The following is a 19,190-nucleotide window of genomic DNA, read 5'->3' as shown; positions in this document are numbered from 1 at the left end:
TTAAAAAAAAAAAAAAGAAAAGAAAAGAGAAGAAAAGAAAAAAAAAGAACTGGAGAGATGGCTCAGCAGTTAAAGAGCACTGGCTGCTCTTCCAGAGGTCCTGAGATCAATTCCCATCAACCACGTGGTGACTTACAACCATCTGTAATGGGATCTGATGCCCTCTTCAGGTGTGTCTTAAGACAGTCACAGTGTGCTCATTCATATATATATACACACACACACATACATACACATACATAAATGTATATTATATATAAAAAAAAGGCCAACGTAATTGTATTTCTAATAGCCTTGGGGCTACAACCTCACCAACCACACCCTAGGAGTCATATCTGAATTTGAGGCATAAAACCCACAAAACTGGCATCGCAGTTTCTATAGCCCGTCTGCAGCAGAGAGGTGTCTAGCATCTTAACTTTTACCTGCGCACTGAACTTGATCAGCACCATGTACTGATTCGGAGTAGAGTCCCTGATGATTTTCATTTGTTCAATTACATCATTGAATGGGGCAACAAACTTCATAAGGTCATGACTGGTCATGGTGGCAGGGACGGTGAGGACACACAGCATGGCACTGCGCCGCACATCTTCTTTTAGAGAGGTCATCTTACTAAGAGGAAGACAATGAGACCGTCTTGAAAAGTCTGGAGAACAACAACCAAATGACTCTTTTGTCTGAGAAAATGTGAAAAATAAAATGGCTAGTATTTTACAAATCAACTCAAATATTTAACTGGTGAGTTTGCTTGAAACATACACCATCGGTACCTGGGTCCTTTTCCACGTGTCTGCGGTGCACTTTACGGCAAGCCCTAACCAGAGTTTTTAATCTTTAAAAAAGGTATTGGATTAGTTCCTTGAGAATTTCACACAATGTATTTTGGTTGTTTTCACCTCACACAGCACCTCTCCAGAATTATTAATCTTGATTTAAACAGTTATTAATTTAGACTACTACACTCAGTGTTTTATTCTTTTCAAAAGATATTTATTTTTATGGGTATGAGTGTTTGCCTACACATATGTCTGTGCACCACATGCAGGCCTGGTGCTTAGAAGAAAAGGCATGGACCCCTGGAACTAGAGTTAAAGATGGTTGTGAGCCACCTTGTGGGTGCTGGAAACTGAACCCAGGTCCTCTGCAAATGCAGCCAGTGCTCTTAACCTCTGAGCCATGTCTCCAGTCCCATGTTTAACTGAGGCACAGTGCAACTGTGACATTTGTCTTAGGAGCTCCAGAAGAAGAGTGAGCACAAGTCTATGCAACAATTCTAACCTCCGACAATGGGACTGAGATTAGAAAAAATACTGTTGGTCTGAACAGCTTCGAAGGAGGGAGAGAAACCTTCTACAGTGCAATTTGCTTTTGATATGCTGAAAACAGACGTCATGGCTGGGATCCAAAATGGCTACCCGATGACTGGCTGCTTCCCAGCTTCCCTGGAGGGACATGGCAGGCAAGTTAGGGCAAAGACAGTTGTTGAGACATCAACAAATTATTGTATTGAGAGCTGAAGACCCAGCTGGTGGGTTATCTAAGTGCCTCCTTTTCTTGGGCTTCCAGAAGAAAGTTTTTTCTTTCGTTCTTTCTTTTTTTTTTGGTTTTTCGAGACAGGGTTTCTCTGTGTAGCCCTGGCTGTCCTGGAACTCACTTTGTAGACCAGGTTGGCCTGGAACTCAGAAATTTGCCTGCCTCTGCCTCCCAAGTGCTGGGATTAAAGGCATGCGCCACCACACTCGGCTGCTTTTTCTTTTTTAAACAGGGGAAAAAAATTGTAAAAGCCAGGCCTAATGGTGCACACCTTACCTTTACAGACCTTGTCTCAAACAAACAAACAAAAAACCCAACAAAAACCCTAAAACAAAATAAAGAAGTCACGAAAACAGGCATGTCAATTACTATCACCTGGCTCCTGCGGTTTGGTACAGACATAAGCATGAGGTGCTTTGACTCCTTTTGTTTTCAATCCCCTAATCAATACCCATGCCTAACGGTTAATAGATTATTTCCCAAGCATTTCTGACGTGCATCTACATGTTTGTTTTTGAGTAAGGAGAGCTTTGGCCCAATCTACACTGTCAAACATACAACACTCAGAACTCTGTAGTCCACAGTACCTAAGGGCAGTAAGTTTGTTGTCAAAGCTTTAGCCTTTGACCTCCTTTCGGGCACAGAGTTTTCTCCCTACTCAAAGCAAAAATCAGAGCAGTCTGAAGGAAGCGAGCTGGGCTTACTTTGTCTTGTACAGGTGCATAATGCCGTGGACTATTTCAACAGAAGGGTTGCCACTGAAGAAGGAAATCTGGTCTGGGAGCTGTTTGGATGGAGACTCTGGGGCTGTGTTCACAGACTCACTCTGCTCTCTACTTCTCTGTGCAGAGACAGGGGCTGCTGAAGGCTTCTTTTCTTCCACTGTGTCTCTCACTTCATCTTACAAAGTGAAAATTAGCAGATCACAAACAGCTGGAAATAAGCCTAAGGAGCCTAAGAAAGTTAGAATTTCAAGTGCAAGGGGAACTGTGACAGAGAAACTACAACATTGCATTCCTGCTGGTTATGATGGCTCACGCCTGTAATCCCAGCACCAGGAAGCTGAAGCAGGAAAGCTGCAGATGTAAGAGACCCTGTCACAAAACCCAACAAACCATACTGTTGAACTGTTCGGTTTGGGAGTCTCTCAAGAACATGTACAGCTCTCTCTGCGTAAAAACATCTCCTCATACCCTTGTAAAAATCTCTTAACAACGGGGGTGGGGGGGGTAGGAGGGCAATATTTGGAATGTAAATAAATAAAATTTAATAATAATAATAATAAAAAATCCCTTAACACTCTCAAAACCCAACAGAAGCTCCTCCCACATCCCAACACAAGCAGGCAACATTCACCCTGGCTCCTCAGTGACAGTCAGGGCTCTCTGAAAACTGAACCTTCCAGTTCTGACCACACCTATGCTATAGATGCAGAAAGCATCCACTTCCTCAGCTGTGTAGGCCAGTAGGGCAGGGATGGGGCAGCAGCAGGCTTCCCCAGGAACTGCTCCACTGGAGCAGAGTTAGTAGTTATGAGCACTCCCACCAGAGGGGAGAGCCCACTTTGTGACAGCCAATCTAGTTTCTCCTGTATTATTCTCTTAAAACAGGGTCTTGGGGTATGTTTCCAAACTTCAGGGTTTAAATAACCCTTTCAAAAAAGACAATGAAATATGCTTCACAAATCACATAAAGAACACAAATGCTGGGGGGGAAAAAGCATGCTGGAACTACACCTCAGTTGGGAGAGCGCTAGCCTTACATGTATGAAGCCCTGGGTCTGTGCCCAGCAGGACGCAAACTGGACGTACGGGTGCATACACATGATCCCACCACTCAGGAGGTGAACGTAGCAAGATTACAACTTCAAGGCCATACTCATTAACAAATACACCCAGCCCCAGCGGCTCATCAACCGCAAAAAGCAAAAAACAAAAAACAAAACCAGCCAGGGCGCAGAGTACTCCAACACAGCCAGGCTTCCTGTGGGCATACCTGCGCTGGCCTTCATGGTCTCAATTATCACATCCGTCATTTCCCGACGGCCAAGGTGCTGGTGGATGATGGCTGCTTTCTCCCCGGCTGACTTCCCTTCTAGACAGGCGACAGCAGAAGCCAATGTCTTCTTTTTGATCTCCTCATCGGACATCTCTCCAGCTGGAGAACACATGAAAGATTAATACCGAATGACAGAACAAATTCCTCTCACTTCTTGGCACTATTCAATCAATAGCTTTCCTGCTCCTCTATGGCGCGTCCCCCGGGATGAGGCCCTTTTCCAGTGTCTGCCTCTGTCCCTCTACTTATTCATGAATAAGCAGCATTTCAGAAAGCCGGAGATGTGACCGAAATTCCTTAACATCAGTTCTGAGGCAGGCACCAGGCCTGCCCAGTATGGCACTCAACCCACACAACCCAGCACACAGTAGGAGCTTCTCAGCACCTGACCCACACATCTAAGCACACAGTAGGAGCTCTCCCCCTAGGCTTTGCTGAATAAATGTCTCCAGGACTGGGCCTGGATGAAGTTACCTGTTTGTGCCTAGTGCCAACTTAACTGACTTTCAGATCTAGGGGTCACTTTGAGCTCTGGAAAGTCGCTTGTAACCTTGAAATAAATCAAGCCACTGGAGTCTCAAAGAACAAGAAAGACCACAACTCACTCTTCTACTGCAGCTCCAAAGAATGGACCCACCACAGAGTGTCCAGGATGCCATCCTTCCGAGAACGAGCGCCAGCCCAGCTCTCCAAACTAAGTGTCCGTTTCTCTTTTCCATCAACTTGGGACATTTAGTCCGTATGGCACATATCAGACCAAGTCTGATTCAGACATGACAAAACTCTTGACAGATACCAAGCAATCGCCCTCCCACACACACCGTTTTCTCGTCTGTCTGTTGAGACAGGTTTCCCCCGTAACCCTGCCTGGTTTCTGGTTGTCTGTCCTCCTGCCTCCAACTTCAGGAGCCTCAATGCTATCAGGTAAGGTTGTGACGATCACGGGAAGAATCGAAGCTGCATGGCCCACTAAGGAAGTCTGTGGCCGGTGGTGAAGACGTCAGCCTCTCGGTCCCCGGCTGGGTTAAAACTCGCGTTTCCAGCACTCACACCTAACTTTGGGCAAATCGTTTCCCCACCGGCCTGTCTGATTGCCAGCTTGGGAAAAGCGCACAGCATCCCCCCCGCGCCCCGGGCCGCGCTTTCTCGCAGCGAGGGCGACGTCGAGCAGAGGCGCCCGGCAAGTCCGGGGGCCGGTGGAGCGAGGGCTGCCGACCCTCCGGCCCGGCGCGAGGTCGCCGACTCACCGGCGGCGCTGAAGCCGAAGTCGGCGGGGACCGGCGAGTGACCCGCGAGCTCCAGTCGGATGACCACCAGTGACACACTCATAGGACAGGCGCTGCTCGGCGTGGGCCCCGGTGGGCTAACGGAAGGCTGCGGCCCGAGCCCAGAGGCCGAGCGGCCCGCGGTCGGCAGCGCCGCCACCGCCTCAGAAGCCGCGGCCGCCGCCTCAGCAGCGGCAGCCCCCGTCGCGCGCAGCCTGCCGAGCCACAACAACCTCCGCTTCCGCCTGTCGGCCGCCGTCTCTGACCCGCGGGGTCGCGCACGCGCACGCGCACGCGCGAAGGGGCGAGACCCAGGGCGCGCATGCGCTCTCGGCAGCCGCTTCTGCCCCCTTGGCTGACCGTCTGGACAGGGTCCGAGGAGCGTGCGCAGTGCACCCAAAGACGTCTGGCTTCTGTTTTGCGTTTGACCCCTCTCTGTGTTTGTCCTCCCTAGTTTTCCCGCAGGGCACACCGAGACTCTATGGATCCGCAGAGACTCTGAGGCTTCCTGGGTCTTCGACCTCAGGGTTGTAACTTTCTGCAGGTATGGCTAGGGGCTGGTTAGGAGCACAATGACTTCACAGATAATCCACTGAGAGCCGAGCACTGCGGGGCTGCGTGGGATGATGATTTTTGCGGACACAGAAAACAGCCCCAGACAGGACAAGCTTCGGCACTCGTGTGATCCTGAGCTAGTTATTGCATAACCACTCGGTTGTGTGATACAAAACGCTGTGTAAGAGACAGGGATACGCTGGGAAGCCTATATAGGTCATGGTTAAATTTGGTTTTGTGGTTTGGTTGTGTTTGGTTTTGTTTTATTTTTTGTTTGTTTTTGTTGTTTTCTTCTCCCAGTCAGAGTTTCTCCAAGTACACCTAGCTGTCCTAGAACTCATTCTGTAGATCAGGCTGTCCTCGAACTCAGAGATCTGCCTGCCTAAGCCTCTGGAATTGTGGGATACAGCCCTGCCCCACCACCATCTGGCCATTGTTTAGTTGTTTTGAGGTTTTGAGTTTTTCTGAGACAAGGTCTGGAGTAGCCCAAGATACTGAGAACCCTATATATTGGAGAAAAGGTAATCTGTGTTCTCTACGTATTGGAATCAGATGTCCTTGAACTTCTGACCCTCCTGCCTTTTCCACCTCATCAATGCCAGAGTTACTTACAGGCTTCTGCTGAAGGCTTTGTGCTTCACAGGATGGCAGGATAGAACTAACTCAAGATTGTCCTCTGTGCAGGTGTTATAGTGAGCACACACACTGAGGAATGCACTTAAGTGATAGAATGCTTGGGGTATAGGCTCTGGGTTCAGTGTCTAGAATACACACACACAATACACACGATATAATCAAAACAATGTTCAGGACACACACACATAAGAGAAGGAAAGAAAGAAAAGAAGGAAAAAAGAAAGAAAGAGAGAAAGAAAGAAAGAGAAAGAAAGGAAGAAAGGCCAGGTAAGATTAGTGCATATATGGAGAAAAAATATGACATGTCAGGATGGACAATATTGTATACATTGTGTAAGAGGTTTGGGAGAGGCCATATATACAAATGGTACCTGTAACAGGAACATACAATATATAGAGGTGTTTATACTATTTTCTATGTAATATGTCTTACAGCCTCTTAATGCCAAGATTTCCCAACTTTTGCTCAAATTTCACTTTCTATAACCCTTTTGGGGTGCATGTATGTGTGTCTGTGAACCATAGACCTTAGTAGTATGATCACCTGGTGATGACCACCAAAAAAAGCGTAGATATCACCAAATCATACCCCTTGTGGAGAAAAATGGGCATATATGAAAGTGCACAAGCCATCCACACAGTGTAGATCATCTGACTGTGTCAGACATTAGTTTATGGTGCTGAGGTTGACCTAGAGTCTTCATCATGCTAAGCACAAGCCATTCTGCTGAGGCACACCCCCAAGTCAAGTGTTAGATAACTCTAAGTAGTGTGACACACACTAACGTGATAGTTCTACATTCTGTACTTTAGGCAATGGAAACCTGCCCCCACCTTTGCAATAGGTACTGTAATTGTCCCCATTTTACAGAGGAAGAAGCTGAGGCTCAGAGAGGCTAACATATCGAGGACCTCACTGTCAGTGGAAAGCAGAATCAGATTTGGAAACCAGTCAAACACAAGATCCCTGTGTCTTTACAACACCATGTCAGTAATATAAAACTATACACCGTGTGGTCGTTTATGAAATATGATTGAGGCAGGAAGCCTACATTAGTCTAACCTCATTCTGATTGACAAGGAGAAAACAAAGATGCACTGTGGTATAGAAGATGCCAGTGCCAGGAAACTAGCATTGCTAATCAGGAGGGGACAAGGAGTCACAGCTCTTCCTGGATGTCAGCCACTCAAACGTGTCCCTAGCTCTTCCCTCCCTGTACCCTCTCTCCCTTTCTTTGCTGGCTAGCCTGGGCTAGCTTGAACATTCAAGGCTGCCCTGCCTCTGCCTCTGCCTCTGCCTCCCATGTGCTAGGGATTCAGCCATGTATCCTCAGGACTCCATGCTATTTTCTTTTGTTTGTTTGTTTGTTTGTTTGTTTGTTTGTTTGTTTGTTTTTCGAGACAGGGTTTCTCTATATAGCCCTGGCTGTCCTGGAACTCACTTTGTAGACCAGGCTGGCCTCGAACTTAGAAATCCTCCTGCCTTTGCCTCCTGAGTGCCCATGCTATTTTCTGATCTATCCAGTTTCTCATCCTTCAGGTCATTTAGCCTGAGGAGCTGTTCTGACTCTAGCACCAAACCCCAAGGGATGACTGTCTAAAAGACAACACAATCCTTGTCTTGTGGGGCTTACCATAGAAGCAGTTAGGAGAACTGTTAATGTTTGTAGAGGTTAAATACTCCACGACAGTTATGAAAAAGGGACATTGGGGGTGGGAGCCCACCACAAAAATGCCACAGTCAGCATGGGGAAAAGAAATAAAATCTACAGAGAAGAGGGCAAGGCTGAGGTGTAACAGTGAGTAGAAATTAACCAGCCAGATGAAGCAGGGGAACAGGCTCTGGTCTGGCAGCACAGCATGTGCCAAGGCCTGGAGAGAAGCAGGACAGAGTGCTTGCCTAGTGTGCACAAAGGCCAGATTCCCAAGGGATACACAACACAGAAGTGGCAGCATAAGCCTGGAACCTCTGCCTCCACATCAGGGTGTTGTCCTTCATAGACTTCGGCCTCAGCATGGAAAGACGAAAATTGAAAGAGGCTCATGAGTCTGGAGTTTGGGGTTTGTTTTGTTTTGTTTTGTTTTTAACTACAAAATGCAGCCAGATTTTGATGAATTGGTACATCTTGAGATTTTCATGGTTTACTATTTTGTTAGTTGGGCACAACAGTCCATATGTCCCTCCCATGCCAGCTATGTAAGGAGACTAAGGCAGGAGGATTGCCTGGACCCAAGCACCTGAGACAGGTTGGGCTACAGAGCAAGATTTTTTTTTTTTTTCTCAAGAATAAAAGAGAGAAAAGACGAAAGGTTCCCTTTTTAGGTCTTGGTTTTGCTTGCTAGTCAGTTTCTGTGTCTATTCAGAGTTTGTTTCTGTGTCTGAGATAGGGTCTTATGTAGCCCTGGCCTGGAGACACTGAGACCCCCCCCGCCCCCCGCCTCTGTCTCCCTGGTGCTGAGATTATAGGTGTGGCCCTGCAAACCCCAATAAAAGCCTACTTTCTCATTGTTGAATAAGAGGGCCTCCAGAGTTAGGAATCCAGACCTCTTGGTGTTCTAGCAATGGGGTCCAGAGACAGTTTACCTCTCAGGGCTCTGGACCCAGTCAGTGGATTGATCTCACGACAGATTTGTATTGAGATATCTTTGTTGGGAGCTGTTGCATCCTGAGAGGTGCAGACCAGCTAGAGGAAGCAAGTCACTGGTGTGTGTCCTGGGGTCCTGCCCTGGCCATTTCCTATGTTCCCTCTCTGCTTCCTGCTTGGCCATGAAGTACAAACCTCTTTTTTTGTCATGATGCTCTGGCCAAGTGCATGGAGCTGCATGCACAGCCACGAAATAAGCTCTCTGAAACTGTGCCCCAGAACAAATCCTTCCCTTGTGCTACTCTGTCAGGGAGTGGGTCACAGCAATGAAAAGGGTTACTAACACACAGGTTCTTTAAGTTTTCCAGGTCAGCTAGTATCTCCTGCAGTTGGACTGTCACACACTGTTTCCAGTGAAGATTTTAAATGGGGATAAGACAGGCTGGTGATGCAGGACTTTAATCCTAGCACTTGGGAGGCAGAGGCAGGTTGACCTCTAAGTTTGAGGCCAACCTGGACTACAGGGTGAGTTCCAAGACAGCCAAGGCTACATGAATAAACTCTGTGTCAAAAACAAAACAAAAACAAACTAACCATGAAAACAAAATGGGGTTAAGATGTGGTCACATCTGTGGCTTTGAAGGATTTCTCTGGCTGTTGAGGGAGGAAGGAGGAAAGAGCAGGGAGCCACCAGGGTCCCTGAAGAGACATCTGCAGTGAGAGAAGAAGGCAGGAGATTGGGGTCTCAGGAGCNTTTTTGGTTTTTCGAGACAGGGTTTCTCTGTGTAGCCTTGGCTGTCCTGGCACTCACTTTGTAGACCAGGCTGGCCTCGAACTCAGAAATTCGCCTGCCTCTGCCTCCCGAGTGCTGGGATTAAAGGCGTGCACCACCACGCCCGGCTCCAGTGAAGGTTTTAAATGGGGATAAGACAGGCTGGTGGTGCAGGACTTTAATCCTAGCACTTGGGAGGCAGAGGCAGGTTGATCTCTGAGTTTGAGGCCAGCCTGGTCTATAGGGTGAGTTCCAAGACAGCCAAGGCTACATGAATAAACCCTGTGTCAAAAACAAAACAAAAACAAACTAACCACGAAAACAAAATGGGGTTAAGATGTGGTCACATCTGTGGCTTTGAAGGATTTCTCTGGCTGATGAGGGAGGAAGGAGGAAAGAGCAGGGAGCCACCAGGGTCCCTGAAGAGACATCTGCAGTGAGAGAAGAAGGCAGGAGATTGGGGTCTCAGGAGCAAGCACAGACAGATTTGGGACTGAGGAAAGTCAGGGCTCAACCCCCCTTTTCCGTGGTTATAGCAGTTGAGGGTGAAGGCCCCTTGTGAACAGTCATTGAAGCCAGCTGTGGGTGGGGCTTGAGCGTTGGTTGGACCTTAGCCGGGAGCTGTGGGTGGCAGCCAGCTCAGGGATACCCTACCCTAACTTAACCCCAACCCTGGACAGAAGCTGTGGCTCAGGCTGCCCTGAACCTTCTCCCCACACAGCCTCCATCTCACCATGTGGGTAAGAAGACTTTTCCAGCCTTCCTCTCTGCACTGGGCATGGAGGACCACGGCCCTGAACCATCCCCTGGGCAGGCATCAGGGAGTCCTCCGCTGGTCACATTCTGGAGGCCGAAGCTACAGAGCAGTCATTTTTGACATGGGCGGAGTTCTCGTGCCTTCTCCAGGGACAGTGGCTGAGGGTAAGCTCCTTATTCTTTTTAACTCTTAGGAAGTGGGAGTGGGAAAATGGAGACAGATAGGCCTGAGGGTCAAATTCTAAGCCCCACTTAAGGGCAGTGTTTGAGGAAAATTATTCAGCTGCCCAGAGTCAGGTTTGCTTGTCAGTAAATTAGGCTAATAATGGACCCTCCCTCCTGGGATTTGGGGGGAGAGTTAAAGGAAATGACTTATGCAAATCGGGTAGATCCATTGGTAGCAGGCATGAAGCCCTGGGTTCAGTCCTTAGCACCTCAGAAGCCAGGTGTGGCATTTGGTGGTTGAAGCAGGAGGATCAGGTGTTCTGGGTCATCCTCAGCTAAACAGTAAGTTCAAGGATAGCCTGAGCTAGATGAAACTTCGTCTATAAACAAATAGAAACATAAGGAACTTTGTCTTCCACCCGGGTATCATGACATGTGCTGTCATGTTCTGCCAAGCCAGTGACCTGAAGTCTCCATCACTGAGTAAATCTTTCCTCCTTTAAAAACAACTAAACAATGAACTGGAGATATGGCTCAGTGGTTAAGAGCACTGACTGTTCTTCCAGAGGATCTAAGTTCAATTCCTAGCAACCACATGGTAGAAGAGGGCAGGAGGCTGGGAGGAGCCCAAGGTGACACAGCCTCTTCCCCAGCTGTGTCCCACAGACCTGGGTCTGAGTGCCAGGAAAGAAACTTCTTTGTTGCCGTCCCGTCCTTGCCCCTTCCCATTGCCGTCCATGATAAACTCCATGAGCAAGGGCAGCGTGGGAGGAGAGTCATCTTTACTTGAGTTCTACACCCTAGGCAGACTTTATCATGGAGGGAAATCAGGGTAGGGATTCCAGGTGGGAACCTGGGGGCAGGAACAGAAGCAGGGGCCATGGAGGACTGGTGCTTGTTGGCTTCCTTCTCGCTATGGCTTGCCCACCCTGCTTTCCGATATAGCCCAGGACCACCAGCCACAAGTAGCATCACTCACATAGACCAGGCCCTCCCCATCGATCACTAGTTGAGAAGTGCCCCACAGTCTGGCCTACAGAAAAGTCTGGAGGAGGGATTTTCTCAAGTGAGGTTCTCCCTTCCCAGATGACCCTAGTTTGTGTTAAACTGACAAACAAACAAACAAACAAAAAACAAAACCCTAACCAACACAAGTCCCTAGTTTATCATTTCTAAGCTTTATAAGTTAACTAACTTGGGCTGGTGAGATGGCTCAGTGGGTAAGAGCACCCGACTGCTCTTCCGAAGGTCCAGAGTTCAAATCCCAGCAACCACATGGTGGCTCACAACCATCCGTAACGAGATCTGGCGCCCTCTTCTGGAGTGTCTGAAGACAGCTACAGTGTACTTACATATAATAAATAAATCTTTAAAAAAAAAAAAAAAGTTAACTAACTCGTGTAAGCTGAGTGAAAAGAGAAGAGGAATCCAAGCTAGGGCTGTGGCTCAGGGCACAGTCCACCTGGTACTGCTAAGTGACCTGTATGTGCCACCATGCTCGGTGCTGCCTAGTTGTGACATTTTGTGTCCTCTGGCTGCCTCTTTCTGTATGTCTGTAGGTCACTTTGATATCGTTTTCCGTGAGTCCCTCCTGGTTCTTGCTGAATTGCAGCAGGAGCCTTTTGTCAGTCATATCATCAATGGTGGTTTGGAGAGTTATTCATTATTTTGATTTATGTGCATTTGTGTGTGCCTGCCTGAGTTTATGGTGTGCAGGTGCCTGCGGAAGCTGAAGTTGGGTCCATTCAAGAGCGGTAAACACTCCTAATTACTAATCCATCTCTCCAGCCCCCACCCTTTGATTTTATTTATAATATTTTTGATGGTTCTTTTTCTTTTGAGAAAGGATCCATACCAGAATTTGCATTTTTAAAGTACCATTAGGACCATCTGTTTCCTTCTTTATAGTTTTAGACTTTTGAGTCTCAGTTGAGAAATTCTTTTCGAGACTGATGGGAAGGTTCGAATCTGTAATTCTAATACGTGGGAATCTGAGGCAGGAGGATCACTGAGAGTTCGAAGGCAGCCTGGGCTATGTTGTGCGATCCAGGTGAGCCTGGGTGACAGGCCCAGTTGTGCCAACCCCATTTATGGATCACTCAGGGCTAAAGGACGATGGTGGCAGGGCTGGGGAGAGGGCTCAAGAGGGGCAGTGCCGGTCTCAGAGGCAGGAGGAGCTGTGTTGTGTCTCAGGATCCAGGGAAAAGGCTGACTCTGCTGGCCTGCGCTTGTAAGCCCGGCACTGCTTAGGTGGAGGCAAGGAGGGTGCAAGGATCCCTGGGGCTGGATGAGCAGCCAGTTAGATAGCTGAGTGAGCTCCAGTCATTGCGGTCACTTATCCTAAAGGGGATGGATGGTATTCCTAAGGATGACAACGGAGAAGGTCATCCTGCCTCTGTAAGTGTGTGTTTGCGAGTATGCTCACGTGAGTGTGTGCACTGCTCTCTGTCTTTTTTTTTTTTTTTTTTTTTTTGTCTTAGCTGGTGGGTGATTCTGACAACTCTACTTTTTCATGGCGGTAGGATCAAGGCAGGCCTTGTGTGTGCTAAGCACCCACTCCACTGGAGCTCTCCCCTCTGCCACTCCACCTCCCCACCCCCACCCCATCTTTCCCTACACTGTCATGCCAGTAGGTGAAGGTTTACTCTAAGGGCTAGTACGCTTTTCCTCAGAGGACCATGCCAGTTTTATGAGCTGTACCATCTCTGCCACAAATAGGTTTCTGAGTTAGTCACCTTGGTCCCTGTTGTGAGAGTGCAGGTGTGTCTGTGTTCCAGTGAGATGATACAGGCTGGAGGGTAGGGTGTGCTTGTGGCAGGGTGCCTGCCTTGTGGACAGCTCCAGTGCTGAAGAGACAAAACCCAAGAACCCAGAGAGACTGATGGGGCCCCCGAGTCATAGTCATGACAGACATAGCAAACCCTCTATGCATACAGATTTACCTTTTAAAACCTCTTCTCTACAAGCAGTTCCACACACACAGCCTTGTACGGGAACTTCACTTCCTTTGTAAATATATCTGGAAGAAATTCCTGGAAGTGAAATTATGACATCAAACACACAGTGAAGATTTTTTTTTTTTGACAGAAACTGCCAGATTGCCTTCCACAGAGGCTGTCCTGGTTTACATCCTAGAACTGTACACAGGGGTGCCAGTTTCCATCCAGGCTTGCCAGCTCTGGGATGGGCAGCAAGGCTGTGCCCATCAGAGCACTGGGAAGCTGAGGAAGCCTTGCTTTTAAGGCCTTCCTGTGCCGCGTGGTAGTGGCACACGCCTTTAATCCCAGCACTTGGGAGGCAGAGGCAGGTAGATTTCTGAGTTAGAGGCCAGCCTGGTCTACAAAGTGAGTTCCAGAACAGCTAGGGCTATACAGAGAAATTCTGTCTCAAAAAAACAAAGACAAAAACAAAAGGCCTTGCTGTTTCCCTGCATGTGTCTGCTGCCTTGACAGTGGTCCTTCTGGAAAACTCGGCTGTTTCTCTCTTTATACCAAATAGTCTCAAGACATAGGTTCCCCTTTCCCAGAAAAAGTGCTTCCAAACAGAAGCTCCGGGCTGGAGAGGTGGCTGATGGCTAAGCTCGCCCACTGCTCCTGCAAAGGACCTGAATGTGGTTCCCTGTCCCACGGCTCACAACCGCCTGGAACTCCAGCTTCAGGGGAGATGATATCCTTACCTGGCCTCTGTGAGAACCCAAGAGAGGGTGAGACTGGACCCTCAGTAGCCCTGCTCCCCGTCTGCGTTCGTCTCTCCTCAGAGTGAGAATACAGATTTCCCGGGAGTACACACAGCCACCACAGCAATACCACAGGACTTGTGGCTGTCACTCCCGAGCTCAGCAAACCCTAGCCACGGGGTGGTGCACTCCTTATCCTGTGTGTGTTGTGTCCTTCAGGATGGGAGGCGCAGAATCATGTCCCTTCTGGAACTATAATGAAGGCTTTCATCAGAGGTGGTGACAGTGGGCCCTGGATAAGGTTTATAAAAGGAGAGATAACGACGGAGCACTTCTTGGAAGAATTCGGGAGACTGTGCTCTGAAATCGTGAGTGACGAACGTTTCTTCCCTTTCTCTCTGTTCAGAGGAGGGGTGTTGAGACAGGGATGAAGACCACCGCAGCCTTGAACTCACCCTGTAGCCCACGGTGCCCTTGAGCTGCTGATCCTTCTGCCCCCATGTCTGGTGTTCTCACGGTTTTCTCTTGACCTCAAGTATGCTCCCATTCAGCCATAACATTGATTTAAGTGAACTAAAATGAAAACCTAATAGCCTGCCTTTGTTTTTAAGTTCTTCCTTGCAAGCCTAGGCCCTCAGCATTGGGTTCGTGTATGAATAAATAACTCTGGCTCTTTACTGTAAGCTACAGCAGACACTGAAACACGAACCACCAGCCTAATGGTTATGAGCCAAAGCTGATTAAATCAATAAACAGGGGCCATTTTCTCTGCATTGTGCACTATTTAAGCTCTGCATGTACAGTAACTTCTGTAACCTTCAAAGCTCCACTAAAAGACAATTTAAACCCAGTAATAACTTCCATAAAAGGACACTATGGTGAAAGTATCTTTTATGCTGCTGAATGACTGTGCCTGACATTTCTGCAGTGTGGCGCTAGCGCGGTGGCTCAGCCGGTTAAGGTGCTTACCACCAAGCCTGACAACCTGAAGTTCACTTTTCAGAATCTAAATGATGCAGGGAGGGCCTGACTCTTGAAAGTTGTCCTCAGACTTCACAAGTGTGAGATATCATTTATTTATTATTTATTTTAAAAACAAAGGATTCTCTCTGAGTAGCCCTGGCTGTCCTAGAACTCACTCTGTAAATCAGGCTGGCCTCGAACTCTCAGAAATCCACCTGCCTCTGCCTCTAGAGTGCTGGGATTAAAGGTGTGCATCACCAATTCCCCTGCATAAGAAATGTAATTTCTAAAATGCTAAGACCAACAGCAAGCCTTGAAACTGTGCCAGCCAGTCACAGCTCGGAGGGTGACACTGTGCCAGCCAGTCACAGCTCGGAGGGTGACACTGTGCCAGCCAGTCACAGCTCAGGGTGACACTGAGGAGCTGCAGGTGAGATGCCACGTTGCTTGAGTTTGCAGGCACAGAAAGCATATGGGGGGTTTTCCAGAAGGAAAAATGGAGACTGTTCCTGGGCCTGGTTTCTCTTTAGGACAGTAAGTTCCCGTCTGATGGTGATGGTTGTACAACTTTGTGAGCATTGGAAACCTTTGTCAGGGTCTGGTGGCTCATCCATCCCTTTCCACAACACTCAGGAGGCAGAGGTAGAAGGATTGAGCAGAAGTGGTGTACACCTTTAGTCCAGGCACTGGAGAGGCCAGGGTATGTGATCTCAGTGGGTGCCAGCAGCCAGGGCTTCAGAGTGAGACCCTGTCTCAAAGCCACAACAGAAGAGTGGTTGACCTGCACACACTCTCTAGGCTGACTGCCTGCTATTTAGTTACATTTCTGTACAATATTATAAAACCTATCTGGGCCCACAAGACTTGGCATTTGCAGATTTTGAAACCTGTTTGCAAACCCTATAGATTGGAATCTAAAATCAAGCAAACACTGGACTGGAGAGATGACTCTGTAGTTGAGGGCGCGTGCTTCTCCTACAGAAGACCCGGGTTCGATTCCCATCACCCACTTTGTCTCAACCATGTGTGACTCCACTTCTGGGAATCCAGCATCCTCTTCTGGACTTTGAGGACTCCAGGCACACACATGGTGTACATACATACCTGCAAGCAAAAGACCCACGTGTAAAATAAAATACTTAATAGTTTTTTTAAACCTAATATTGATCTGAAACTGAAATTCATAAAACTGTGGCAAGGTACGACACAGAATCATGCAGGCTATTAATGATAAATGATACCTGATGAACGCACTTTAAAGTTTAATGTACCCTCTTCTGACTGTCTGCCTTTTTTGACTGACAAGAGCAGAAGGAAGAACTCTAGGGCAACATCTCTGGCTATTTTAATCATCCTAATTCCAAATAAGGGATTTGTTCCTTTTTTCATTTTTGAAGCCGGGTTTGGGAAGGGGTCTCTCTGGTGCCCTGGCTAACGTCAAAAGCTCAGGTCCTCTTCCTTCACTTCCCAGGTTGTCATTAAAGCCCAGCTCCTAAATGTGTTTTTAAAGAATGCCACATACCCAGGGAAGGCGGTGCTTACCTGTGGTCCTGGATAGAATGGAGGCTGAAGTAGGAGGATCACTTGATCCTAGGCATTGGGGGCTTGTCTGCTCAGGATACTGAGATACTCAGGATACTCTCAAAATACTAGTGCAGACTCTAAAGTCATGTGCTAGGCCCTGGGCTCTCACATCCAGGCAGCAATAGGATGCCAGGAATGGATTTGCCTGTGGGCCACGAGGGACCACAGTAATAACCACACTAATTCTCCCGCCTCCTCTCCTGTTCACAGGCAAAGACTTCCGTGCCCGTGAGCTCCTATTTCTCTCTGATGACCAGTGAGCAGGTGACAAAGCAGTTCCCGGTGATGACTCAGGCCATCTCTCAGATCAGAGCAAAAGGCCTCCAGACTGCAGTCCTCACCAACAACTTTCATCTGTCCAGTGGGGAAAGCTTCCTGCCCCTGGACCGGAAACAGTTTGATGTGGTGAGTACAAGGTGCTGGGTGTGCCGGAGAGGCTCTGAGTTTAGCTCTAAATGCTTCCTGCTAGCAGTCTCCAGGAAGTGGGTTTCTACTCACGTATCTGCCCGAATCGGGATTAGGTGTAATAAGTTGAAAATTGTCTTTTGCTTTTGGCCTTTTTTATTATCTGTTTATCTGTCTATCTATCTATCTTTCTATCCATCCATCCATCTATCTATTTTTAAAGTCAGAGTTTCTCTGTGTAGCCATGACTGCCCTAGAACTTACTTTGTAGACCAAGCTGACCTTGAACACTCAGAGACCCACCTGCCTATGTCTCTCCCATGCTGGGATTAAAGGCCTGGCCTTTATTTGAATTAATTTTACCTTTTTTTTTTTTTTTTTTTAATATAGCCCTGACAACCTGGAACTTGCTACAAAGTCCAGGCTGGTCTGAGACTCACAAAGGTCCACTTGCTTCTGCTTCCCAAATGCTGGGACTAAAGGCTTTGTGCCACCACCTCCAGCAAAATGGGCCCTTAATTAAAGCATAATTGAGCTCAGGGCTGGAGAGGTGGCAGAGGTTAAAAGCATTAGCTGCTCTTCCAGAGGCCCTGAGTTCAGTTCCCTACAACCACATAGATGGTGGCTTACAACCATCTGTAATGGGATCTGACTCTCTCTTCTGCTGTGCATTAAGACAGAGCACTCGGGCTGGAGAGATGGCTCAGCAGGTAAGAGCACTGACTGCTCTTCTAGAGGTCATGAGTTCAATTTCCAGCAAGCACATGGTGGCTCACAACCAAGTCTTATGGGATCCGATGTTCTTTTCTGGTGTGTCTGAAGACAGCTACAGCATACTCCTATACATAAAATAAATAATTCTAAGAATAAGATCACTCATATACATAAAATATACAAATATATCTTTTTTAAAAAACATAATTGTGCCTATGACCAAGTATTGATGAGGTGGAGACCCCTTTACGCTGCACACTCAAACCCTCACCTATACTACCACATCTCATGTGGGTTCTGACATTCTCCACTGTTTGTCTGAGGCACAATTCCAGACCAGTGCCATCCCATAATACCTCACTGCTTTGCGTGATGGTTCCCTGGGTGAAGATGCTTGCCACAGAGCCTGATGACCTGAGTCCTACCCGCCATTCCCACAGCATGATGGGGGGTTGTGAGGAGCCTGTCTTCTTTCCTTAGAGTTGACACTGAGTATGGGCCCCTAGGTTGTATCCTGAAAATTTCTAATCCTTCATTTTAAGGTAACATCATTTTCCAGAACGCTTCCCGTTATAGGAAATAACCCCACACCATCTTTTTGTGCTTGTGGGAGCTGCATCTTGAGAGCCACCCTCTCCCCGCAGGTGGTTGAGTCCTGCCTGGAAGGCATCTGTAAGCCAGATCCCAGGATATTCCAGCTGTGCCTACAGAGGCTGAGCCTGCAGCCCTCAGATGCCATCTTTCTTGATGATCTGGGATCTAATCTAAAAGTGGCTGCCAGCCTGGGCATTCACACCATCAAGGTAATCCTGACTGTCTCCTGAACTGCCTTACTAGTTAACACAAGTATGTCCATATTATCTTTTCTTGTGTGTACCTGAAACTTTCCTTGGTGACTCCATGGGAAGAGTCCCTCTGCTTCTGACTAACTATGAAATCTGGGCCAAGCTGCTCATATCCACAGTGCTGGAAGGAGGCAGGGTGGGAAAAGTAGGCTTTGACTGTCACAGGCGGTCTGAGCAATCCTTTTCTAGATGGAGGGGCCAGGAGCCACAGGCCATGAGGATCATTTTAGGTCCTGGCAGGGAAGCAAGGCAGCTACCAGAGGTGGGGGTGTCCCAAGGCAGGGTCGTTTGTCTGCATTTTCCCTGCTAAGCTCACAGGCCACAGAGCCAGAGCCAGCTCAGCTTTCTACCCTGTGTAAAATATGGCAGGAGCTTTTCTTGTTTGCTCGTTATAGATAGAGACTCTATGTATCCCAGGCTGGCCTTGAACTCTGCATTGTCCATCTGTATCTTCCCAGACTGTAGAGTCTATCACCATCCTGGCCTCTTGACAACCTGTCTGGGGTACTCTTCTGTGTTAGGCAAGGCGCAAGATTAGCTAGAAGAGGAGTTTCCTCTGAGCTAAGGGCAGCTGAGGGCAGCTTTAGTGGCTATGATCTGAGACCTGACCTTGGATTTTGGGGCTGGTCTCCCTAAGGCAGCAGTTCTCAAAATGTGGGTCACAACCCCTCTAGG

The 19,190-nt window shown here is 47.9% G+C and overlaps 2 protein-coding genes across 3 annotated transcripts in view; one reads left to right on the top strand and one right to left on the bottom strand.

Annotated features, from left to right (window-relative positions):
- Brap (BRCA1 associated protein) overlaps positions 1-5,122 on the bottom strand; it is a 27,846-nt gene extending 22,724 nt beyond the window's left edge. The window contains exons 1-4 of one of the 2 annotated variants that reach the window (XM_021162535.2): positions 4,842-5,122; positions 3,532-3,693; positions 2,241-2,436; positions 426-615 (exon numbers count right to left, since the gene is read on the bottom strand). In XM_021162535.2, coding sequence (XP_021018194.1) covers positions 426-615; positions 2,241-2,436; positions 3,532-3,693; positions 4,842-4,923 — 630 coding nt within the window. In that variant the 5' untranslated portion in view covers positions 4,924-5,122. Of the gene's footprint in view, positions 1-425; positions 616-2,240; positions 2,437-3,531; positions 3,694-4,415; positions 4,817-4,841 lie in introns of those variants that run through there. The other variant, XM_021162536.2, reaches the window with a different exon arrangement.
- A 77-nt stretch (positions 5,123-5,199) lies between these two features.
- The window catches only part of LOC110294356 (acyl-CoA dehydrogenase family member 10), a 40,742-nt gene continuing 26,751 nt past the window's right edge, over positions 5,200-19,190 (top strand). The window contains exons 1-5 of the mRNA XM_029477798.1: positions 5,200-5,403; positions 10,129-10,328; positions 14,224-14,372; positions 16,762-16,956; positions 18,315-18,473. Of these exons, the coding sequence (XP_029333658.1) occupies positions 10,142-10,328; positions 14,224-14,372; positions 16,762-16,956; positions 18,315-18,473 (690 nt within the window). The 5' untranslated portion in view covers positions 5,200-5,403; positions 10,129-10,141. The remainder of the gene's footprint in view (positions 5,404-10,128; positions 10,329-14,223; positions 14,373-16,761; positions 16,957-18,314; positions 18,474-19,190) is intronic.

Source organism: Mus caroli, chromosome 5 (genome assembly GCF_900094665.2).
Source record: "Mus caroli chromosome 5, CAROLI_EIJ_v1.1, whole genome shotgun sequence".
Taxonomy (NCBI): domain Eukaryota; kingdom Metazoa; phylum Chordata; class Mammalia; order Rodentia; family Muridae; genus Mus; species Mus caroli.
Note: the sequence above shows the minus strand (reverse complement) of the source record. Positions and strands in the feature narration are given on the sequence as shown.